Source organism: Heptranchias perlo, chromosome 36 (assembly GCF_035084215.1).
Source record: "Heptranchias perlo isolate sHepPer1 chromosome 36, sHepPer1.hap1, whole genome shotgun sequence".
In the NCBI taxonomy this organism is placed as follows: Eukaryota; Metazoa; Chordata; class Chondrichthyes; order Hexanchiformes; family Hexanchidae; genus Heptranchias; species Heptranchias perlo.
In genome coordinates, this window is record NC_090360.1 from 6,252,937 (window position 1) to 6,276,950 (window position 24,014).

The 24,014-nt window shown below is 44.2% G+C and overlaps 1 protein-coding gene across 2 annotated transcripts in view; it reads right to left on the reverse strand.

Annotated features, from left to right (window-relative positions):
- The window catches only part of ecd (ecdysoneless homolog (Drosophila)), a 35,160-nt gene extending 15,841 nt beyond the window's left edge, over nt 1-19,319 (reverse strand). The window contains exons 1-8 of one of the 2 annotated variants that reach the window (XM_067972447.1): nt 19,060-19,319; nt 17,374-17,491; nt 14,778-14,865; nt 13,918-14,096; nt 13,649-13,798; nt 12,344-12,536; nt 7,135-7,263; nt 4,000-4,134 (exon numbers count right to left, since the gene is read on the reverse strand). In XM_067972447.1, coding sequence (XP_067828548.1) covers nt 4,000-4,134; nt 7,135-7,263; nt 12,344-12,536; nt 13,649-13,798; nt 13,918-14,096; nt 14,778-14,865; nt 17,374-17,491; nt 19,060-19,267 — 1,200 coding nt within the window. In that variant the 5' untranslated portion in view covers nt 19,268-19,319. The remainder of the gene's footprint in view (nt 1-3,999; nt 4,135-7,134; nt 7,264-12,343; nt 12,537-13,648; nt 13,799-13,917; nt 14,097-14,777; nt 14,866-17,373; nt 17,492-19,059) is intronic. The other variant, XM_067972448.1, reaches the window with a different exon arrangement.
- Between the last annotated feature and the right edge of the window lie 4,695 nt (nt 19,320-24,014).

Consider the following 24,014-nt stretch of genomic DNA (forward strand, 5'->3'; position numbering starts at 1 on the left):
TGAGCAGTGGTGTTCATTTAGGGAGTTATTTTACAACTTTCAAAATAAATATATTCCACTGAGGAAAAAAGGGTGTAAAAGAAATGACAGCCATCCGTGGCTAAGTAAAGAAATCAAGGATAGTATCTGACTAAAAACAAGGACATATAAGGTAGCCAAACTTAGTGGGAGGATAGAAGATTGGGAATTCTTCAAAAGACAGCAAAAAGTAACTAAAGGATTGATTAAGAAAGGGAAGTTAGATTATGAAAAGAAATTAGCAAAAAATATAAAAACAGATAGCAAGAGTTTCTATAGTTATATAAAAAGAAAAAGGGTGGCTAAGGCAAACATAGGTCCCTTAGAGGATGAGACCGGGAAATTAATGGTGGGAAACATGGAGATGGCAAAAATGCTGAACAAATATTTTGTTTCAGTCTTTACAGTAGAGGACACTAAGAATATCCCAACACTGGACAAACAGGGGACTCTCGGGGGGGAGGAGCTAAATACGATTAAAATCACTCAGGAGATGGTACTCAGTAAAATAATGGGACTCAAGGCGGATAAATCCCCTGGACCTGATGGCTTCCATCCTAGGGTCTTGAGGGAAGTGGCAGTAGGGATTGTGGATGCTTTGGTGATAGTTTTCCAAAATTCCCTGGACTCAGGAGAGGTCCCGGCAGATTGGAAAACTGCTAATGTAACACCGTTATTAAAAAGGGTAGTAGGCAGAAGGCTGGAAATTATAGGCCAGTTAGCTTAACATCTGTGGTGGGTAAAATTTTGGAGTCTATTATTAAGGAGACAGTAACGGAACATTTAGATAAGCATAATTTAATAGGACAAAGTCAGCATGGCTTTATGAAGGGGAAGTCATGTCTGACAAATTTGCTTGAGTTCTTCGAGGATATAACGTATAGGGTGGATAAAGGGGAACCAGTGGACATAGTGTATTTAGACTTCCAGAAGGCATTCGACAAGGTGCCACATAAAAGATTATTACTTAAGATAAAAAATCACGGGATTGGGGGTAATATTCTGGCATGGGTGGAGGATTGGTTATCGAACAGGAAGCAGAGAGTTGGGATAAATAGTTCATTTTCGGACTGGCAACCAGTAACCAGTGGTGTTCCACAGGGGTCGGTGCTGGGTCCCCAACTCTTTACAATCTATATTAACGATTTGGAGGAGGGGACCAAGTGCAACATATCAAAATTTGCAGATGATACAAAGATGGGAGGGAAAGTAGAGAGTGAGGAGGACATAAAAAACCTGCAAGGGGATATAGACAGGCTGGGTGAGTGGGCGGAGATTTGGCAGATGCAATATAATATTGGAAAATGTGAGGTTATGCACTTTGGCAGGAAAAATCAGAGAGCAAGTTATTTTCTTAATGGCGAGAGACTGGAAAGTACTGCAGTACAAAGGGATCTAGGGGTCCTAGTGCAAGAAAATCAAAAAGTTGGTATGCAGGTGCAGCAGGTGATCAAGAAAGCCAACGGAATGTTGGCTTTTATTGGTAGGGGGATAGAATATAAAAACAAGGAGGTATTGCTGCAGTTATATAAGGTATTGGTGAGACCGCACCTGGAATACTGCATACAGTTTTGGTCTCCATACTTAAGAAAAGACATACTTGCTCTCGAGGCAGTACAAAAAAGGTTCACTCGGTTAATCCCGGGGATGAGGGGGCGGACATATGAGGAGAGGTTGAGTAGATTGGGACTCTACTCATTGGAGTTCAGAAGAATGAGAGGCGATCTTATTGAAACATATAAGATTGTGAAGGGTCTTGATCGGGTGGATGCAGTAAGGATGTTCCCAAAGATGGGTGAAACTAGAACTAGGGGGCATAATCTTAGAATAAGGGGCTGCTCTTTCAAAACTGAGATGAGGAGAAACTTCTTCACTCAGAGGGTGGTAGGTCTGTGGAATTTGCTGCCCCAGGAAGCTGTGGAAGCTACATCATTAGATAAATTTAAAACAGAAATAGACAGTTTCCTAGAAGTAAAGGGAATTAGGGGTTATGGGGAGCGGGCAGGAAATTGGACATGAAGCTGAGTTCGGATCGGTCAATGCCCTGTGGGTGGCGGAGAGGGCCCAGGGGCTATGTGGCCGGGTCCTGCTCCGACTTCTTGTGTTCTTTTGTGGTTGGGATCAGATCAGCCATGATCTTATTGAATGGCGGAGCAGGCTCGAGGGGCCGATTGGCCTACTCCTGCTCCAATTTCTTATGTTCTTATGTAGGACTGAACCAACTAGGCCAATTAGGGATGGGCAATAAATGCTGGCCTTGCCAGTGGCACCCACATCCCATGAATAAATTTAAAAAAACCATGTTCATTCTGGTAGTTGGGGTTCGACCCTGCTGATGTTAATCACACCTATAATTGGGCGGGAGTTTAACATTCTGGAAAACCAACATCACTAAAACAAGATTATCTGGCCATTATCACTTTGCTGTTTGTGGGAGCTTGCTGTGCACAATTGGCTGCCACATTTTTTATTCGTTCACGGGATGTGGGCGTCGCTGGCAAGGCCGGCATTTATTGCCCATCCCCAGCGAGATTTTTTTACAACTGAGTGGCTTGCTAGGCCATTTCAGAGGGCAATTAAGAATCAACCACATTGCTGTGGGTCTGGAGTCACAAATAGGCCAGACCGGGTAAGGACGGCAGGTTTCCTTCCCTAAAGGACATTAGTGAACCAGATGGGTTTTTACGACAATCCGGTAGTTTCATGGCTATCATTACTGATACTAGTATTTTAATTCCAGATTTTTTATTTAATTAATTGAATTTAAATTCGCCAGCCGCCGTGGCGGGATTTGAACTCGTGACTCTGGATTTTAGTCCAGGCCTCTGGATTACTAGCCCAGTAACATAACCACTACGCTACCGTACCCTACATTACAACAGTGACTACACTTCAAAAGTACTTCATTGGCTGTAAAGTGCCTTGGAACGTCCTGAGGTTGTGAAAGGTGCTGCAGAAATGCAAGTCTTTCTTTCTTTCTCTCCTCTGATTCTGGCGTCCTGTGCATCCCTCAACACCACCAGTGGTGGCAAAGCCTTCAGTCACCTCAGCCTCACCCTTTGCAATACCCTCCCTCTACCTCCCCTCGCTGCTTTCCTTTGTGCCTTTAAAAGTTTCTTCAAAACCTACCTTTTCAACCATGCCTTCAGTCACCTCTAACACTCCCACTACTGCTCGCCATTCATTTCTCCTCTGTGAAGCGCCTTGGATGTTTTCCATGTTAAAGGTGCTTTATAAATATAAGTTGTTGATGGTATTAATGTTTATCGAGACCTGTGGGAGGCCAAATTTATATTTCAGCACTGCAAACAAAGTCATGCAAAGGTTCTAGTACTCAACTCCCAATACTAAATGTTACTTGAAGATTTAAATAGCGCACCGCTGTCATCTGCTGGTAAGAATCAAGTAGGTTCAGGGATTTCTTTAAGCAATACCAAGGTGGCAAAAGATGCAATTCTTACTTTTCACTACTTGTCTAATGCGCTTGAACAGCTGGATGACAAAACAAGATTTTATTCAGTTTCACAAGATGGGTCACTACAAATTCAACAACTTGCATTTATAAAGCACTTTTAATGGAGAAAAAAAACAACCCTAGCTGCTTCAAAGAGGTTTAATGAAAAAATGAATAGCGAGCCAAAGAAGAGGATATTAGGACGGATGACCAAAAACTTGGTCGAAGAGGTGGGTCTTAAGGAGGGTCTTAAAGGCAGAGAGGGAGGTGATAAGGCAGTGATAAAGCAGTGGAGCTCTGGAAGAAAAGAAATTATACACAGATACTAACTCAGGGACCTGGAGAGAGCAGATGAGTTGATCTCATATTTCCCCAAGAACATGAAATTGGCATTAAAACTCTTCTGGAAAAACATTCACTGCAACTTAACCCAACAAGCTCAGCTGCAACACTCCAGCAGTGCCATCACTGAAGCAACACACGACAGTGAACACAAGACAGTGAGTAAAAACAGCTTCAGTCCTTACCCTGAAATAGGCGTTCTTCTTTAGACTGTTTATAAATCCTTCCCAGAGGGGGTCACTGGAGACGCTGCTTCCAGTCTTAGAATCTGTAGTTAAGGGCTGCGAACATTTGGAACACAGGATCTCAAAGCCATGGGCCTAGAAAATGAAAGGGAGAAAATGTGTGTCATATAAGATTAAAAATGAGGATAATGGTATTTATAAGTAAGTATTCAAAAACTACGGCATTAAAAAACATTGCAGTAGACAGACCATCTTAAAAAGACAGCTGGCCACCAAAAGTGGTAGTGTAAAACAGAGTTTGTGTGTTGGGCAGGAGATTTTAGGAATCTACCTGTAATAGATTTCAACTGTCTCCCCTGCCATCTCACATACACGACCAGTATTTCAAGTGTGGAAGTTGCTGGGGAGCCAATTAACCACTCTTGCTCAAAGTGAGAAAATCCACTGATTCAGCATGGATTGGGCATTCGTTTGAATCCTGTATATTAACAAGAGCCAAAATTTATTTCGAATTCGGTTGTTGTCTTCACTTTTATGAATAACATTTCTCTGGAGGTGCTTTTAAGTTTTAAAATCCCAAATGGCTTCAAAAACACAGTTCTCACCATTGGTTGCATGGAAATATAAACTGCCCGACATACCCTGTCCTGGTAGCAGTGCCCCACTGTTTAGTGGGCCTCAGGAGCTGATATTAGATTTGCCAGCTCTGCTTCTCACCTGCATGACAGAAATGCAAATGAGGGGGGATGGGGGGAGGCAGGGAAGCAGTGGCAGGAGGCTGGTGTAGCAACACTCCCCAATTCCACAGCCGCAACATAAAAGTGCCCAGTGAGAGACAAATGATAGATCCTTGGGGGACTCTCAGTGTAACAGCGTGGGGACGGGAAGAGAAGTCACTGCTGGAGATGCTCTGGCTACGCTTGGATAGATAAGAGTGGAACCAAGCGAGGGCAATTTCGCTGGGCTGAAAAATGGAGGAGAATGGTGCAGTGGACCGTGTCAAAGGCTGCAGAAAGGCCATGGAGTACGAGGAGGGATAATGCCCCATAGTCACAGTCACAGAGAATGTCATTTGTGACTTTGGTTAGTGACGTTTCGGTGCTGTGATAGGGACAGAAAGCCAATTGGAAAGATTCAAACATGGAGTAGTGGGAAAGATGGACAACATGTTCCAGGACGTTGGAGATGAAAGGGAAGTTGGAAATGGGGCAGTTGAGGGGGAGTGGGCATGATGATGGGTGTTTTGAATAGGACGGGGACAGCACCTGAGGAGAGGGAATCATTTACAGCTGCCATGGGGGCCAGGAAGGAAAGTTGGGTGGTCAGCATGTTAGTGGGAATGGGGTCAAGATAGCAGAAAGTAGGTCTCATGGACAAGATGAGTTCAGAGAGCGCGTGGAGAGATAGGAGAGAAACTAGACAAAGGTGGGTTCAGAGCAGGGGGGGGGGGGGGGTAAGAGAGTTGGCTTGGTGGGCAAGGGAAAGGGAGGGTGAAACAGCAGAAGCAACTGAACAGATTATTAAAAATTAAAATAATGTATTACCAAAAGTATGCTTAAATTTCAATTTAGGGACCGCTGGTACTAACAGAAGGCTCACGAATCTGATTTTTGAGCATACCCAGGCATGCTCTTTTAATCTAAAGTCAATTTTTACATAGAATTTACAGCACAGAAACAGGCCATTCGGCCCAACTGGTCTATGCCAGTGTTTATGTTCCAAACGAGCCTCCTCCAATTCTACTTTATCTAACTCTATCAACATAACCTCCTATTCCTTTCTCCCTCATGTAATTATCTAGCTTCCTCTTAAATGTATCTCTGCTATTCGCCTCAACTACTCCATATGGTAGCAAGTTCCATTCTCACCACTCTCTGGGTAAAGAAGTTTTTCCTGATTTCCTTTTTGGATTTATTAGTGACTATCTTATATTTATGACCTCTAGTCTTGGACTCCCCAAACAACCCAAGTGGAAACATCTTCTCTATGTCCACCCTATCAAACTACTTCATATAATTTTAAAGACCTCCATTAGGTCATCCCTCAGCCTTCTGTTTTCTAAAGAGAGTACTAGCCTGTTCAGTCTTTCCTGATAGTTATAACCTCTCAGTTCTGGTATCGTCCTTGTAAATCTTTTTTGCACCGTCTCCAGTGCCTCTTAGAGGTATGAACTACAGTGTAAAATAAAATGATTGTTCATTGTACTTTGTTCATTTAAATGGTAGTTTTCAATGTTTAGCACAAATATTGCTAAAGGGAGTTGGGAAGCCTCTTCAGATTTTTTCAAGGCCTTTTAAAAGGCAAATAACAAAAAACTTAACGGGAGACTTGGGAAAACAGAATGGGAGCTGAGGAATTAGGAAGAGAAACTGAGGAATAAAGAATTCATTTTTTGTGACAATCGATAACTCACTTTCAAACTTATCTATTAATGAATCATAGAGGTGTTCCTCATGGAATTTATAGCATAGCAGGAGGCCATTCGAACTGGTGGTGATGCTAGTTCTTAAACTGGAGCAGTCTCCTCTAGTCCCATTTCCCTGTATCTTTTTATATTCTTCCTTTTCAAATACTTATCCAATTCCACCCATCTAGAAGCACCTTAGTGTCCCCACTGCAGCACTGAATTGTTTCTCAAATGATTCCAGGCTTTTTGCCTCCACTACTCTAGTCTGTTCCAGGTACTGATCACTGAAGAAGCATTTCCTGATATCAGTTCTAAATTTGTCTTTTACTAGTTGAACCCATGTCCTATTGCCCTACTCTTGAAATTTACTTGGAAGTAATATTCTAGACTTATCTTTTCCATACTCTTAACTATCTTGCATACCTCTAAAGATTACCTTTCAGATGCCCCCTTTCGACACTGGAAAGATGACATTTCTCCAGTTTTTCCTCATAACTCAGACCTCTAACACTAGGGATCAGCCTTGTGGCTCTTCTCTGCACCACCTCCAGTGCTTCAATGTCTCCCTTGTGTCTCGGTAACCACAAATGGACACAGTATTCAAGGTCTAGTCTGACCTGTTTTGTTCCCTCCACTGTCCCAGAGTCATCCAAACAATAACCAGACTGCTCACCACAGCAGTAGAACACGCAAGGCATTCTAAAACACTCATATTCCACATTACCTACCAGTTTCATGCCTAGTGCATGTGCTTTGAAGTGCCGGTCGGATTGTGCTGGCAGCGTATAACCACTGCGCCTATCTGGAATAAACTGCTGTTGCTGTAATTGGGCGTACAAACATTTTGTAAACGTCACCTAAAACAAAGAAGGGTTGCAGTGAAATGCAAGGGAACATTTGATACCCGACTTCCAGAAGAACACATTTCTCATGCTTACATGCAATGCTTATAACAAAATATTAACTGCTTCCTAAGCCAGCGAATCAAAGTTTTCATTTTATCCCCTCGCCCTAGTTTTCTCTCTAGGACTTGGTGCCCGCCATACTGGGTTACAGAGAGGAAAGCAACTGCAGCTAAAGCTCCAACCACCATTTGATAGGATGATTTCTGCCCATGCTGTGGCTCAGGATAGTGGCATGCCCTCACACATTTTTATGGTGAGTTCATCATGCTACTTGCGAGGAACTCCTGGTACCTGCTGTTCATGCAATGGGGGCTTCAACCTACACATGTCAGTTGTCTAATGACCAACTGGTGACTAATCGATGGAGGTAACTGGGGTATCCTTGGAGTCAAGGTAATTCCAAGATAACAAAAGTTTGGATTCAAGTCAACCTTCTTTGGTAGACTTAATAATCTGATACCTAAGCTGAGAAAGGGGGGGGGGGTCTGCAGCACTCAAGGACACTAGTTCAAGACTGACTAGCCAACCTGGCTCATAGTGGGTAACTGATGGGTAGACCTGGGCCTGGGGATGAGGATTCGTTCCACTCAGCTCCAGATGACTCTATAAACCAATGCCCCAACAGCTAGGATGATCCGAGATGAACAAGCATCCGTACAATAACACTGCCAAAATTTCAAAATTGTATGATTAGGAGCGTGGCCCTGACTGATTTTTCCCTTCTCATTAGCCTGGGGACACCAAAACCACTGACAATGCCTTGCTAATGCTGCCCTGGCCAAGGTCAGCACCTCAGTACAGAACAATGATGGAGCCTAGGGCTTCTCTGATCTGTAACCCTCTGTACCATGTCATTTGGTGCCTTTATACTCTGAGCCATTGGGGAAGCTGCAATAATATCTCATTTTAATCAGCAGTCTCCAATAGCATTGGATGGGTTAAACTCAAAACTCTGTGCCTTGGACCAGCTTAAAATGTATGACAAAGAGCATATGTACAGACAAAAAATAAAATCAAATCACACCACTATTACAGATACTGCAGCAAAATGTTTGCCAGGGGTTACCAGATGTAGTATAATCTATTTGCATAAAATCTTTTTAAAGTAGGCTTACTGTTGCATTAATAATGTTCATTTTCATAAGAACCACTTCAGCTCTCAGTATTTTTAATCTCACTTTTATAGATGCAAACCCTACAAGGCATTCCATCCAACAGTGCAACACGTGGTAACTCTGTTGTGTTTCTCATCATTTTCTCTCCCTCTCAAAGTCAAAAAGGAACTGAATTTATTGCTAGTTACACCATATAAGGAATGCATATCCAGCAAGTATTCAGGTACCTTAAAGTATAAGAACATAAGAAATAGGAGCAAGAGTAGGCCAATCGGCCCCTCGAGCCTGCTCCGCCATTCAATAAGATCACGGCTGATCTGATCCTAACCTCAAATCTAAATTCATGTCCAATTTCCTGCCCGCTCCCTGTAACCCCTAATTCCCTTTACTTCTAGGAAACTGTCTATTTCTGTTTTAAATTTATTTAATGATGTAGCTTCCACAGCTTCCTGGGGTAGAAAATTCCACAGACCTACTACCCTCTGAGTGAAGAAGTTTCTCCTCATCTCAGTTTTGAAAGAGCAGCCCCTTATTCTAAGATTATGCCCCCTAGTTCTAGTTTCACCCATCCTTGGGAACATCCTTACCGCATCCACCCGATCAAGCCCCTTCACAATCTTATATGTTTCAATAAGATCGCCTCTCATTCTTCTGAACTCCAATGAGTAGAGTCCCAATCTACTCAACCTCTCCTCATACGTCCGCCCCCTCATTCCCGGGATTAACCGAGCGAACCTTCTTTGTACTGCCTCGAGAGCAAGTATGTCTTTTCTTAAGTATGGAGACCAAAACTGTATGCAGTATTCCAGGTGCGGTCTCACCAATACCTTATATAACTGCAGCAATACCTCCCTGTTTTTATATTCTATCCCCCTAGCAACAAAAGCCAACATTCCATTGGCCTTCTTGATCACCTGCTGCACCTGCATACTAACTTTTTGATTTTCTTGCACTAGGACCCCCAGATCCCTTTGTACTGCAGTACTTTCCAGTCTCTTGCCATCAAGATAATAACTTGCTCTCTGATTTTTCCTGCCAAAGTGCATAACCTCACATTTTCCAATATTGTATTGTATCTGCCAAATCTCCACCCACTCACCCAGCCTGTCTATATCCCCTTGTAGGTTTTTTATGTCCTCCTCACTCTCTACTTTCCCTCCCATCTTTGTATCATCTGCAAACTTTGATATGTTACACTCGGTCCCCTCCTCCAAATCGTTAATATAGATTGTAAAGAGTTGGGGACCCAGCACCTACCCCTGCGGAACACCACTGGCTACTGGTTGCCAGTCCGAGAATGAACCATTTATCCCAACTCTCTGCTTCCTGTTAGATAACCAATCATCCACCCATGCCAGAATATTACCACCAATCCAGTGATTCTTTATCTTGAGCAATAATCTTTTATGTGGCATCTTGTCGAATGCCTTCTGGAAGTCTAAATACACTACGTCCACTGGTTCTCCTTTATCCACCCTGTACGTTATGTCCTCAAAGAACTCAAGCAAATTTGTCAGACATGACTTCCCCTTCGTAAAGCCATGCTGACTTTGTCCAATTAAATTATGCTTATCCAAATGTTCCGCTACTGTCTCCTTAATAATTGACTCCAAAATTTTACAAACCACAGATGTTAGGCTAACTGGTCTATAATTTCCAGCCTTCTGCCTGCTACCCTTTTTAAATAAGGGTGTTACACTAGCAGTTTTCCGATCTGCCGGGACCTTTGCCGAGTCCAGAGAATTTTGGAAAATTATTACCAAAGCATCCACAATCCCTACTGCCACTTCCCTCAAGACCCTGGGATGTAAGCCATCAGGTCCAGGGGATTTATCCACCTTGAGTCCCATTAATTTACTGAGTACCAATTCCTTAGTGATTTTAATCGTATTAAGCTCCTCCCCCCCTCGAGCCCCCTGTTTGTCCAGTGTTGGGATATTCTTAGTGTCCTCTACCGTAAAGACTGAAACAAAATATTTGTTCAGCATTTTTGCCATCTCCATGTTTCCCACCATTAATTTCCCGGTCTCATCCTCTAAGGGACCTACGTTTGCCTTAGCCACCCTTTTTCTTTTTATATAAATATAGAAACTCTTGCTATCTGTTTTTATATTTTTTGCTAATTTATTTTCATAATCTATCTTCCCTTTCTTAATCAATCCTTTAGTTACTTTTTGCTGTCTTTTGAAGACTTCCCAATCTTCTATCCTCCCACTAAGTTTGGCTACCTTATATGTCCTTGTTTTTAGTCGGATACTATCCTTAATTTATTTACTTAGCCACGGATGGCTGTCATTTCTTTTACACCCTTTTTTCCTCAGTGGAATATATTTTTTTTGAAAGATGTAAAATAACTCCTTAAATGAACACCACTACTCATGTACCGTCTTACCCTTTAATCTATTTTCCCAGTCCACTTTAATCAATTCCGCTCTCATACCATCATAGTCTCCTTTATTCAAGCTCAGTACGCTTGTTTGAGAACCAACCTTCTCACCCTCTAATTGGATATGGAATGTAACCATGTTATGGTCACTCATTCCAAGGGGATCCTTCACTAGGACATTACTAATTAATCCTGGCTCATTACACAGGACCAGGTCCAAGGTTGCTTGCCCCCTTGTAGGATCAGTTACATACTGCTCAAGAAATCCATCCCTAATACACTCAATAAACTCTTCCTCAAGGCTGCCCTGCCCAATTTGATTTGTCCAGTTAATATGATAGTTAAAATCCCCCATAATTATAGCTGTTCCCTTATTACATGCCCCTACTATTTCCTGATTAATACTTCTTCCAGCAGAGTTGCAACTATTAGGAGGCCTATATACTACGCCCACTAGTGTTTTTTCCCCTTATTATTCCTTATCTCTACCCAAACTGTTTCATTATCCTGATCCTTTGTCCCAATATCATTTCTCTGTATTAGTGATTCCTTCCTTTATTAACATAGCCACCCCACCTCCCCTTCCTTCCTGCCTGTCCTTCCTGATTGTTAAATACCCTGGCATATTTAATTCCCAGTCGTTGTCACCCTGCAGCCATGTTTCTGTAATTGCCACAAGATCATACCCATACGTAGTGATTTGTGCCGTTAACTCATCCATTTTGTTACGAATGCTACGTGCAGTCAGATAAAGAACTTTCAAATATGTTTTGTGACACTTAGTTCCTGCTTTTTCCTTTTTTAACACTTTACCTTTTACTCCATACCATCTTTCCCTTCCTGACACGCTTTCCTCTGTCTCCCTGCTCAAGTTCCCAACCCCCTGCCACAGCTTTGATGCTGGGTTAATCGCCTTACGCCTTCTAGTTTTTATTTTATCTGTTGTGCCTAAAGTACACTTTCTTTCCGCTGCTCTACGCTTTTCCCTTTCACTTGTTCTTGAACAACTGTTTGTACTATTTGTATTGTAGATTTCCCCTGGGTCTTCCCCTCTCTTGCTGCTCTCAACTTTATTCCCTTCTGACTCCCTGCTCAGGTATCTATTTGTTATAAATGGAAATAATATTCAGTTGATTGAAAACACAAGTTTAATAGAATAAATACATTTAAAGAATAATGGTCAATGTATCACCGTTGGAGAATTAAAAGAGCGGATTAAAAATGCTCGTGGATCTCCCATGGTTTTGCCCACGGAAAGTCAGGACAAAGCGGATTTCCCTCAGTGCATTGGTGATGCTGTAGGTATGGGGATTTATAGCTTCTGAAGCTCCATCTAGCGGTAGATGCGTGTAGCTACAGGTGTGACTGGGTGTCACAGACTGGTGATACAGAACTATCTGACAATATCTGACTGGTGCCCGACATGCACAAGAGATTTTAAGATATAAATTACAACCCATCACTACTCCATATACCTACGGCCCAGTTTGATGGCGCATTCATTTCTACTGCATCCAATGAAGGGTCTTACCAGAGTCGTCACGCGGGTCTCGGGGAGAAAGAGCTTAAAGGGGCGGCAAGCACGAAGGTCAATAGGATCACGTAGATAGAAGGCTTGGATGGCAGGCGCCAATAGGTCCGGACGACGTTTCAGCACCGCAGCAATACCTGCTGGAACGTAGCAGTAAGCACAATGTCGGTCACCATGAATCTTTTCTGGGTAACTGTAGAAGACAAAGAAGTACCAATCAAGACTGAAGAAAGGAGGATTGAAAGTCGGCAGACCCCGCGCATTTAAAAAAAAGTTAGTCCAACCACGTTGAGGTGATTAACTCATCCAGTAACCCAAATCAACATTATAACTAACTGAGCAGCATAGGCAATTACTGATGCGACTGTGCTGTTCAGAGATCACCGACACTTTAAACAGCTGATTAATCAGCTGGTCAGTGACTCCTTTCAGCTTCTCTTCTTAATATTACCACTTTCTTTCTGCAGTCATTCAGTCCCGATGGTATACTGCACAGCACTATCCAGCACAATGTGCCATCCAACGTTTTCAATTGCCAAATAGCACTTAGTAGCGTTCCACTTGAGTGCCAGCTTAGGACAGAATGAATACAACAAAAATAAGCAGTAGTGAGCAACTGGTATTAACAGCACTGATACTGAGAGACAAATCAGCTGATCACTCAAATGTTTGAAGTGTGCATTCTGAGCAGCACCTCTCAGTTGTTTAACACTGCTCACTCACACCAGCATTATCAGATGGTGGCAATGGGGGAAAACAATGGGGATTCCAGCACAAAACGAATCAGTCTCACTGGTAAAAAAAAATCCAGAGTTGGATGCGATTGAGTGCAATGGTCTTTTTCTGTCCTGTACATTCCTGTGTTCTCATGATTACAGTGCAATTACCAGAAAAAAAAACCCTCTCTGCTCTCTAAACCTATACTAATTTGGATTTACTATTTCTGCTTGGAGGTCAATCTGAGTCTCCCAGTGTGCTAGAATGAATACAAGACTAATCGCTACCAACTTGAATGCAGCAAACTTTTCAGTTATAGGAGAAGGAGAACTGTTTCATAGTTCTTGATCTCTCCTTCAAATCCAAACATTAGAAATGAACAGCGAAGACTCGGGACTCGTCTGTCGTAGGAGATTAAACAATCCAGGCTGTGGCGTAGGAATGCTGAAATGGATTTTACCACTTGATAGTATTTCAGTGCATTAACTCCAGATGTTGGCATGTGTAACATATGCTTACAGGGCTGGCAATGGGTTCTGAACCTAATGATATGTTTTTAAAAAAAGGATAAGTCTGGGAGGTACTCACAGAGCAAGTGATTGCATAAGGAAGAACTCTGTGGACTGCATCTTGTAACGTGAGAGATTCCAATCACCGACAGATCCAGCACACAAGACCATAATAACCTCTGTACCTAGGAGGTTTGAAGTTCTCCAGCAGGCCAGTTTGTGGCTGCCTCTGCAAGTGTGGAATTTTGACATTGAAAATTGAATTTCTACAACAGGTTGTGTTTGTTTTTCTGAAGTTTTTGGTGGTTCTTTGAGGTTTAATAAAGATTCAGAATCAATTCCAGTTACCTTTGAATGCGTCTGCTTATAGCTTTGCGAATGGGTTCTGCAGCCAGGCACTTTTCAGAATGAGCGGTGAGCAGGTTGAGGGCTTGCGGGATGGTGGGATTGCTAGACGGTAACCAAGACAGTTCCCCTGGGTTCTGAGGGATTGGGATGATGTGCAACTCTCCATGATAGAAAAATACCTACAGAGCAACAAGAAATAATAACGCTGAGTTTCCTACAAAATGCAACATAGTCAGGAACAAAAATCTACCGACATAACTAAAGTCTTTACATCTGGCGCACTGCTGTACAGCAGAAAATTAGAAGGTGGAAAAGATGTAAAGAAACAATTACAGGAAGTGGTGCACAGTTTTTGGTCCATGAGCGATGCCACAGGTCAATTTGGGTATAATGTTCCTGTCATTCTAAAAAAAATGTACCCTCTATCACCTTGAGCAGTGCCTCAGGACACCCATTATTTTCTTGAAAATATTAATCCAATATAAAAACAGGTCAATAATTAACTGGTTTTTACAGTTTTCTGGTCTACCTCCACCGAGGCCAAAATCAACAAAAACACCTTCGTAAAAGACAATTAACCATTCATCTCAATGCTGTTTGTGACATCTTGATATGTGCAAAGTGGCTGCAAGCTTTCCCTATATGACAGTCCGACTTTCTGATCGCTATTCAGTAAGAACAGGACTGGGCTCAGGAACCGCCTGCCAGCAGGCACTGTGTGGCACAAACGTCAAGAATGGCTACTTCACTAAGTACTTCTAAGGACGGTTGCCAACACCAATGAAACCACAGGCCAACATGACTCATTGCCTTCATTGGGGAGAAAATTGGTGAGGAAAAAAAAGTGGACACTCTCTTACCCTGTTTGCACTGGTGTCTGGGTTCAGCCATTTGGGCAGGAACTCGGCAGCCTCAATCAACAAGAACTCCCCATCGTTATCCTCAACACTAAGGGCAAAAACAGTCAATATTAGCTTGAAATACAGGAAAAAGCCAAATAAATTATATTGTCTCTTCCTCTGGAGATAATCTGAATATACTGTTTTGATTTTAAATTTCTTTAAAAAAACAATTCATTCATGGGATGTGGGCGTCGCTGGTGCAGCCAGCATTTATTGCCCATCCCGAGTTGCCCTTGAGAAGGTGGTGGTGAGCCGCCTACTTGAACCGCTGCAGTCTGTGTGAAGGTTCTTCCACAGGAAGGGAGTTCCAGGATTTTGACCCAGAGACGATGAAGGAACGGCGATATATTTCCAAGTCGGGATGGTGTGAGACTTGGAGGGGAACGTGCAGGTGGTGTTGTTCCCATGTGCCTGCTGCTCTTGTCCTTCTAGGTGGTAGAGGTCGCGGGTTTGGGAGGTGCTGTCGAAGAAGCCTTGGCGAGTTGCTGCAGTACATCCTGTGGATGGTACACACTGCAGCCACTGTGCGCCGCTGGTGAAGGGAGTGAATATTTAGGGTGGTGGATGGGGTGCCATTCAAGCGGGCTGCTTGGTCCTGAATGGTGTTGAGCTTCTTGAGTGTTGTTGGAGCTGCACTCATCCAGGCAAGTGGAGAGTATTCCATCACATTCCTGACTTGTGCCTTGTAGATGGTGGAAAGGCTTTGGGGAGTCAGGTGGTGAGTCATTCGCTGCAGAATACCCAGTCTCTGACCTGCTCTTGTAGCCACAGTATTTATATGGCTGGTCCAGTTAAGTTTTTGGTCAATGGTGACCCCCAGGATGTTGATGGTGGGGGATTCAGCGATGGTAATGCCGTTGAATGTCAAGGGGAGGTGGTTAGACTCTCTTGTTGGAGATGGTCATTGCCTGGAACTTGTCTGGCGCGAATGTTACTTGCCACTTATCAGCACAAGTCTGGATGTTGTCCAGGTCTTGCTGCATGCGGGCTCGGACTGCTTGATTATTTGAGGGGTTGCGAATGGACCTGAACACTGTGCAATCATCAGCGAACATCCCCATTTCTGAACTTATGAAGGAGGGAAGGTCATTGATGAAGCAGCTGAAGATGGTTGGGCCTAGGATACTGTCCTGAGGAACTCCTGCAGCAATGTCCTGGGACTGAGATGATTGGCCTCCAACAACCACTACCATCTTCCTTTGTGCTAGGTATGACTCCAGCCACTGGAGAGTTTTCCCCGATTCCCATGGACTTCAATTTTACAAGGGCGCCTTGGTGCCACACTCGGTCAAATGCTGCCTGTTCAGCTCTTTTGTCCATGTTTGGACCAAGGCTGTAATGAGGTCTGGAGCAGAGTGGTCCTGGCGGAACCCAAACGGAGCATCGGTGAGCAGGTTATTGGTGAGTAAGTGCCGCTTGATAGCACTGTCGACGACACCTTCCATCACTTTGCTGACGATTGAGAGTAGACTGATGGGGCGGTAATTGGCCGGATTGGATTTGTCCTGCTTTTTGTGGACAGGACCTACCTGGGCAATTTTCCACATTGTCGGGTAGATGCCAGTGTTGTAGTTGTATTGGAACAGCTTGGCTAGAGGTGCAGCTAGTTCTGGAGCACAAGTCTTCAGCACTACAGCCGGCATGTTGTCGGGGCCCATAGCCGTTGCTGTATCCAGTGCACTCAGCCGTTTCTTGATATCACGTGGAGTGAATCGAATTAGTTGTTTAATTGTCCACCACCATTCACGACTGGATGTAGCAGGACTGCAGAGCTTTGATCTGATCCGTTGGTTGTGGGATCGCTTAGCTCTGTCTATAGCATGTTGCTTCCGCTGTTTAGCATGCATGTAGTCCTGAGTTGTAGCTTCACCATCTTGACACCTCATTTTTAGGTACGCCTGGTGCTGCTCCTGGCATGCTCGTCTACACTTCTCATTGAACCAGGGTTGATCCCCTGGCGTGTTGGTAATGGTAGAGTGAGGAATATGCCAGGCCATGAGGTTACAGATTGTGTTGGATACAATTCTGCTGCTGCTGATGGCCCACAGCACCTCATGGATGCCCAGTTTTGAGCTGCTCGATCGGTTCTGAATCTATCCCATTTAGCACGGTGGTAGTGCCACACATGTTGGATGGTATCCTCAGTGCGAAGACGGGACTTCATCTCCACGAGGACTGTGCGGTGGTCACTCCTACCAATACTGTCATGGACAGATGCATTTGCGACAGGTAGATTGGTGAGGACGAGGTCAAGTAAGTTTTTACCTCGTGATGGTTCGCTCACCACCTGCTGCAGGCCCAGTCTGGCAGCCACGTCCTTCAGGACTCGGCCAGCTCAGTCAGTAGTGGTGCTACCGAGCCACTCTTGGTGATGGACATTGAAGTCCCCCACAAAGAGTACATTCTGTGCCCTTGCTACCCTCAGTGCTTCCTCCAAGTGGTGTTCAACATGGAGGAGGACTGATTCATCAGCTGTCTATCTCCCCTCCACTGAAATCAATGATTCCTGCTAGTTACAGCTAGTTACAGTAATTAGTCTTAAGGGATTACATACCTTGCCACAAAGTCCGGGAACTCCTTGGTGACCTGCTGAATAAGGTACACGATGAACCATTCATCATCCACATTATCACCAAAGTTTGTGACACCACCGATGTGGGCAGGAATGTCTCCTAAAAAGGATCACAGACTTGCATTATCTTCTTAATACATTGAGCCATGTTACACTAAATGGCTCAGATCATGAATCAAACCTGGGACCTGTTCTACTGCCACATCATACAGGTATCAACCTATGGAGATGTACTGGCCCAGCAGCCCTCACTTCAAACTCAGCAATGACAATTTAAAAGTGACTGCAGGGAAAATAAATTCTACTGAAGGTGTTGAATCTCAACTGGGGTATAGTTCAACCAGCAATGGGAGCCCTCTAGTACCTTAGCTCAGTGTCCATTCTTCATGTGCATGTCCAGTGAATCCAGCAAGCTGTCTGACCACAGAGAGGGTCACAATCTGAATTTTTTTTTAATGAAACTTGAAATGTTTTATCAAATATCCTCCACTATCCTTCACCTTTGTGCCTTATGCTTCAGCCCTCCCTGCTCCTGCCCTCAATCTCTGTTCCCCTCTACAGTCAGAGGCTGTTCTTTCAGTCACCATTACCATTCATGCTCTTTGGAACTCTCTTTCAAAAGGTCTTTCCTGTGGTAACTCTCTCCAATCCTTCAAAAGCATTAAACACCTAGCAAACAAACTGCAAATGGACATACACCAACATCTGTAAAATGAGGTTCAAGTTTCAAATACAGACTCTGACTACAGACCAAGAAACAAGATTATCTGGTCATTTATCTGTGTTTGTGGGATCTTGCTGTGCACACATTTGCTGCTGTGTTTGCCTACATGGCAACTGTGACTACACTGCAAAAGTAACTTTTTGGCTGTGAAGCACTTTGGGACACCCTAAGAAAACAAATGGCACTATATAAATGCAAGTTCTTTCTTTTTAGATGCAGATGGATCTGCTGTGTACCTCTTCAGCTATGCCTTCAGTTTCCTTCAACCCCCTCAAACTTTCCCATCCCCTATTCATGGTCCTCCTCTCCCCCTTTTAAATCACTCTAAGGCATTCTTCTAGGTGAGGAACACTGCATTAATGCAAGTTACTGTTGTTTCTGTCTAGATAAGACCATAAACATGGGGGGAGGGGGGGGGGCAGGGAAATATAGTATTCACTATACAAGCTTTGCTCCCGTGGCATTGCACACAGGGAGTCAAGACCAGTTGCAGTCCTCAGGTGAAGCAGGGTTAGAGGCAGAAGGATAATTGGACTAGTGCCTGCAGATGTAATTCAGTCCCCATTATAAAGTCATAAGTTGTGTCTTTTATTTTTATATTGCCATTGTACATTCCTGTGTCCTCCTTTATATTGGAAACTGTCTATGTATATTTTTCACACTATATTGTTCATCCTGCTGCTGATGGTGACAGACACTAAGGCTCCTTCACTGCAGGTGGGTGTGCTGACAGCGTGACACACCTACATGGGGAGTTTTCTGTGTAAATGTGAACATATATATTATAGTGGAAAGTTGTTGACATGAAAGGCACACAGATGGAAGATTTAATATCTTAACAGAGATTTTTAAACACAGAGGTACAATTGGTTGCACTGCCCCCGGATCGGTGTGCGTGCGTTCGGAGACCCAGTCTCCCCTCCTCCGGGAGACCCTGCACTCACCCCGGGCCGCCGTGTACTTCAGCCTGAAGGCCTCATTGTGCCAGATGTACCCGGCACAGAGCAGGGCCAGGCGGCCCACGATCCCCTCCAGCTGGCGCTCCAGGGCGTCCCTGGGGTCGGACTGCGACGTCTCCCCGCTGAGGTAAAGCCTGTAACGGACCGCGTCCTGCGGCCGCTCGCCGCTCCTCTGCCCCGCCAAAACCTCCATCACCGCGACCGACAAGGTCCGGCACTGAAACGCGTCCCCGCCGAGATCACGTGGTCCACGATCGTGACGTAATCCATGTTCATGACGACATCACGCACGTTAATTTTGAATCCGCCACGCGCCGGAGTCAACCGTTAAATGAACTTTTTAGAATATTACAAATCACAAATTATTGCTAAAATATGTGTGCCAGATTTAAATGTTATCCCAGCGTTATATAATTTAAATATTTTTTTTGAAGCGCCTTGGGACGTTTTACTACATCAAAGGCGCTATATAAATGCAAGTTGTTGTTGTTCTTCATTAATTTCCAAAATTGACTGAAAAATATACAGTTAAAATATACATTTAAACAGCAATGTCTACTGATAAAGGGCTTTGTGCGACATTGGACCAGGTAGGAAATGTAGGAACATAGGGCGCTAAATTGGGCCGTGTAGCGCCTGCTGTTTCGGCGCTACCCGGCCTCTCCAACATCCAAGATGGTGTCTTGGCTGCGCACGCAAGTTTCCAGCGTGATGTGCGTTGGACGCTATCTTGGTCTAGGAGTTAGCGCAGGCGCAAATATCCAACGCTGAAAGCAAGTAAAGTTCGGAGAAAATTTAAAGTGATAGACCCCATTTTGGGACTTAACGCTCAACTCAACGCGCAGTCCTAACCCTGACCATCTGAACGTGTCTCAGAGTGCCTGGAGGACCGCCCACCAGTGCTATTTAAAGGGACCATGCAGGATTTACAGGTTAGTGACTGGATTATTGCTTCTGGCTGCCGAGACATTTGTAACTGTTTTTGGAGGTCTCCTGCACTTGAATACTAGGACTAGGGAACATAGCCTAACATTTAGAACCAGGACGTGCAGGAGTGAAGTTAGGAAATGCTTCTACACGCAAAGGGTGGGAGAAATTTGGAACGCTCTTCTGCAAACGGCAGTTGATGCTAGCTCAATTGTTAATTCTAAATCTGAGATTGACAGATTTCTGTGAACCAAGGGTATTAAGGGATATGGGGCTAAGGCGGGTATATGGAGTTAGGTCACAGGTCTACCATCATCTCATTGAATGGCGGAACAGGCTCAAGGGGCTAAATGCCACTGCCACTTGCTGCCTACTGATATGCGCCACCTTCTCCTGCAAGAAAGCGGGATCTGTGTCAGGGTGATATGCCTGTCCTGGTTGAATAGCTGCCAGTGTGTGTGGCCTGTGACTTGTGCGTGGGGGGCTTGCAGCAGTGGTTAAGTGTAAGGGTGAGAGGAAGCATCTGATTGGAAGAGTTGAGTACTGATGGAAAGAGTTTGTTGGTTTGTGGGTGATGGGGGGGTGTAGTGCTTGGAGCAGTGGATGCGGCTAGTGGAGCAGTTGGTAGGAGCACCACTTGACAGTTAACCACACTCACTTTGACCACTCATGTCAAAGTATTGAACTTCATACTGCACTGCATCCATGTTCATGATGCTGTGCGCCTGGCATTGACTTCGTCCCCCGCTGCCTCCCAATGCCTTTTGGGTATATGTCTGGAGGGCCTCTTGCACCGCCCCCCCCCCAGCGGATATAGGATGTCCCTCCTTCTGTCCACCTCTCGCACCAAGGCCACTAATACTACTACTTCTACAACTGTACAGGGTGCTGGTGAGACCACACCTGGTGCCCTTATTTAAGGAAGGACACACTTGCATTGGAGGCAGTTCGGAGAAGGTTCACTAGGTTGATTCCGGGTATGGAAGGGTTGTCTTATGAGGAAAGATTGAACAGGTTGGGTCTATACTCATTGGAGTTTAGAAGAATGAGAGGAGATCTTCTTGAAACATACAAGATTCTGAGGGGACTCAATAGGGTAGATGCTGAGAGGATGTTACCCCTCATGAGGGAATCTAAAACTAGGGGGCGTAGTCTCAGAATAAGGGGTCACCCGTTTAAGATGGAAATGAGGAGGAATTTCTTCTCCCAGAGGGTCGTGAATCTTTGGAATTCTTTACCCCAAAAAGCTGTGGAGGCTGAGTCATTGAATACATTCAAGGCTGAGTTAGACAAATTTTTGATCAGCAATGGAGTCAAAGGATATGGGGAAAGGGCGGGAAAGTGGAGTTGAGGTAAAAATCAGATCAGCCATGATCTCATTAAATGGCGGAGCAGGCTCGAGGGGCCGAATGGCCTACTCCTGCTCCTATCTCTTATGGTCTTATAGTGCATCAGCAGAGAACCTTGCTGCATGCACTCTCGCAGGTCCGGTACAAAGTTAGATCGGCAGATTGGTGAGGTCTGCCATGAAGATTGGAGGATGTGGGATTTAGTAGTGCAAAACCTTTATTCAATGTTTTAACGTAACTCATCAGTTTGTAAACATAGGGACATGTGTTTTGCATGTGCGATGTCTGATCTCTGTTCAGACTCCGTGCAGTCAGCAGACTGTTATTTTCAGCAAATAAGAGATTTTTAAGCGACAGCCTGCCTTTAAGAGATTGGGGCTCCCCCTGCTGGTGGAAAGTGCGAATTGCATTGAATCCTCGTGTCAACACTGATTCGGAACCCTGCTTGAAGGTAAATCCTCAGGCCTTACGAAAGTCTCGTCCTGCCTGCGCAGGGGCCATTGGGCGCAGGGTAATAGCGGATCGCGCTACCCCTCCCAATAATAGGCCCTATCCAATTTTTCCCCAATAGAACATAGGAACAGGGAGAGGCCATTCAGCCCCTCGAGCCTGTTCCGCCATTCAATGAGATCATGGCTGATCTGTGACCTAACTCCATATACCTGCCTTCGCCCCATATCCCTTAATACCTTTGGTTATCAAAAATCTATCAATCTCAGATTTAAAATTAACAATTGAGCTCACATCAACTGCCATTTGCGGAAGAGAGTTCCAAACTTCTACCACCCTTTGCGTGTAGAAGTGTTTCCTAACTTCACTCTTGAAAGTTCTGGCTCTAATTTTTAGGCTATATCCCCTAGTCGTAGACTCCCCAACCAGCAGAAATAGTTTCTCTCTATCTACTCTATCAGTTCCCCTTAATGTCTTGAAAACTTTGATCAAATCACCCCTTAATCTTCTAAATTCCAGGGTATACAACCCTAGTTTGTGTAATCTCGCCTCATAATTTAACCTTTGGAGTCCAGGTATCATTCTAGTAAATCGCTGCACTCCCCCCAAGGCCGATATATCTTTCCTAAGGTGCGGTGCCCAGAACTGAACAAAGTACTCCAGGTGTGGTCTAACCAGGGCTTTGCATAGCTGCAGCATAACTTCTACCCCCTTGTATTCTTGTCCTCTAGATATGAAGGCCAGCATTCCATTAGTCTTTTTGATTATTTTCTGTACCTGTCCATGACATTTTAATGATCTATGTATATGGACCCCTAAGTCTCTTTGGACCTCCACTGATTCGAGCTTTTCACCATTTAGAAAGTACTCTGATCTATCCTTTTTAGGTCCAAAGTGGATGACCTCGCACTTGCCTACATTGAAATCCATTTGCCACAGTTATGCCCATTCACTTAATCTATTAATATCTCTCTGTAATTTTATGCTTACAATGCATCAGCAAACTTGGATACATGGCTCCCTATTCTGCCACCTAAGTCATTAATAAATACAGTTAGTGAATAGTTGAGGCCCCTGTGGGACATCACCAGTCACATCCTGCCAATTTGAGTACCTGCCCATTATCCATACTCTCTGCTCCTGCCACTAAGCATATTTCCTAACCAAGTCAATAATTTGCTTTCAATTCTATGAGCTTCAACTTTAGCTAACAGTCTCTTATGAAGGAGTTTATCGAATGTCTTCTGGAAGTCCTGGATGTACAATGTGTGAATTTCATTGAGAAAGTTAGGTGAGGCTTGTAGACCAGGGCACCATCACGGTGAGAAAGGGAACGAGATCAGATGAGATAACTCCAGAAGCAGTATTAGGTAATGTTTGAACTTGTTTTTTTAGAGTGTGAGGAAGACTAAAATGCTGAGCATTTTAAGGAGTTCCACAATTCTAGGTTCCTGGAAAAGGGTGGGTTACAATAGTTGATGGTGCAATTAGCCATCATTTCAACACAGTGAGGACGCAGAAGGAATACAGGATGGCACGTGCGGAGCTTAGGAGGAATGAGGAAAGTTCAAGTAAACAATGACCCGAGTGATATTGGTAAAGTAGAGAAAGGAAGGTTCTGATGGAGAAAGGCTGGAGGCTGGAAGTGAGAAAGGAATTGTCTATCACAAAACAGACTTTTTCCTATATTCTGTCCAGACATTCAAATGAAAGCTTTTCCAAATCATAAGGTAAATACACATGAGGGAGGTCATTCGATCCAGCTTAGCTCTCCAGAAAGCCCATACGCTTTGCTCTTCGGGGCATTCAATTGTTTCTTAAAATTATTTTTGCCACCATTATTCATTGTCCATTCATTGTGTGACGTGAAGGGAGGAGAGTCCGAGAGGTCAGCGCAGTGTAAAAGGAGAGTCTGAGAGCGAGAGGAGAGTCCGAGAGGTGAGCGCAGTGTAAAAAGAGAGTCCGAGAGGTGAGCGCAGTGTAAAAGGAGAGTCTGAGAGGTGAGCGCAGTGTAAAAGGAAAGTCCAAGAGGTGAACGCAGTGTAAAAGGAGAGTCCGAGAGGTGAGCGCAGTGTAAAAGGAGAGTCCGAAAGCGAGAGGAGAGTCCGAGAGGTGAGCGCAGTGTAAAAGGAGAGTCCGAGAGCGGGAGGAGAGTCCGAGAGGTGAGCACAGTGTAAAAGGAGGGTCCGAGAGCGGGAGGCGAGTCCGAGAGGT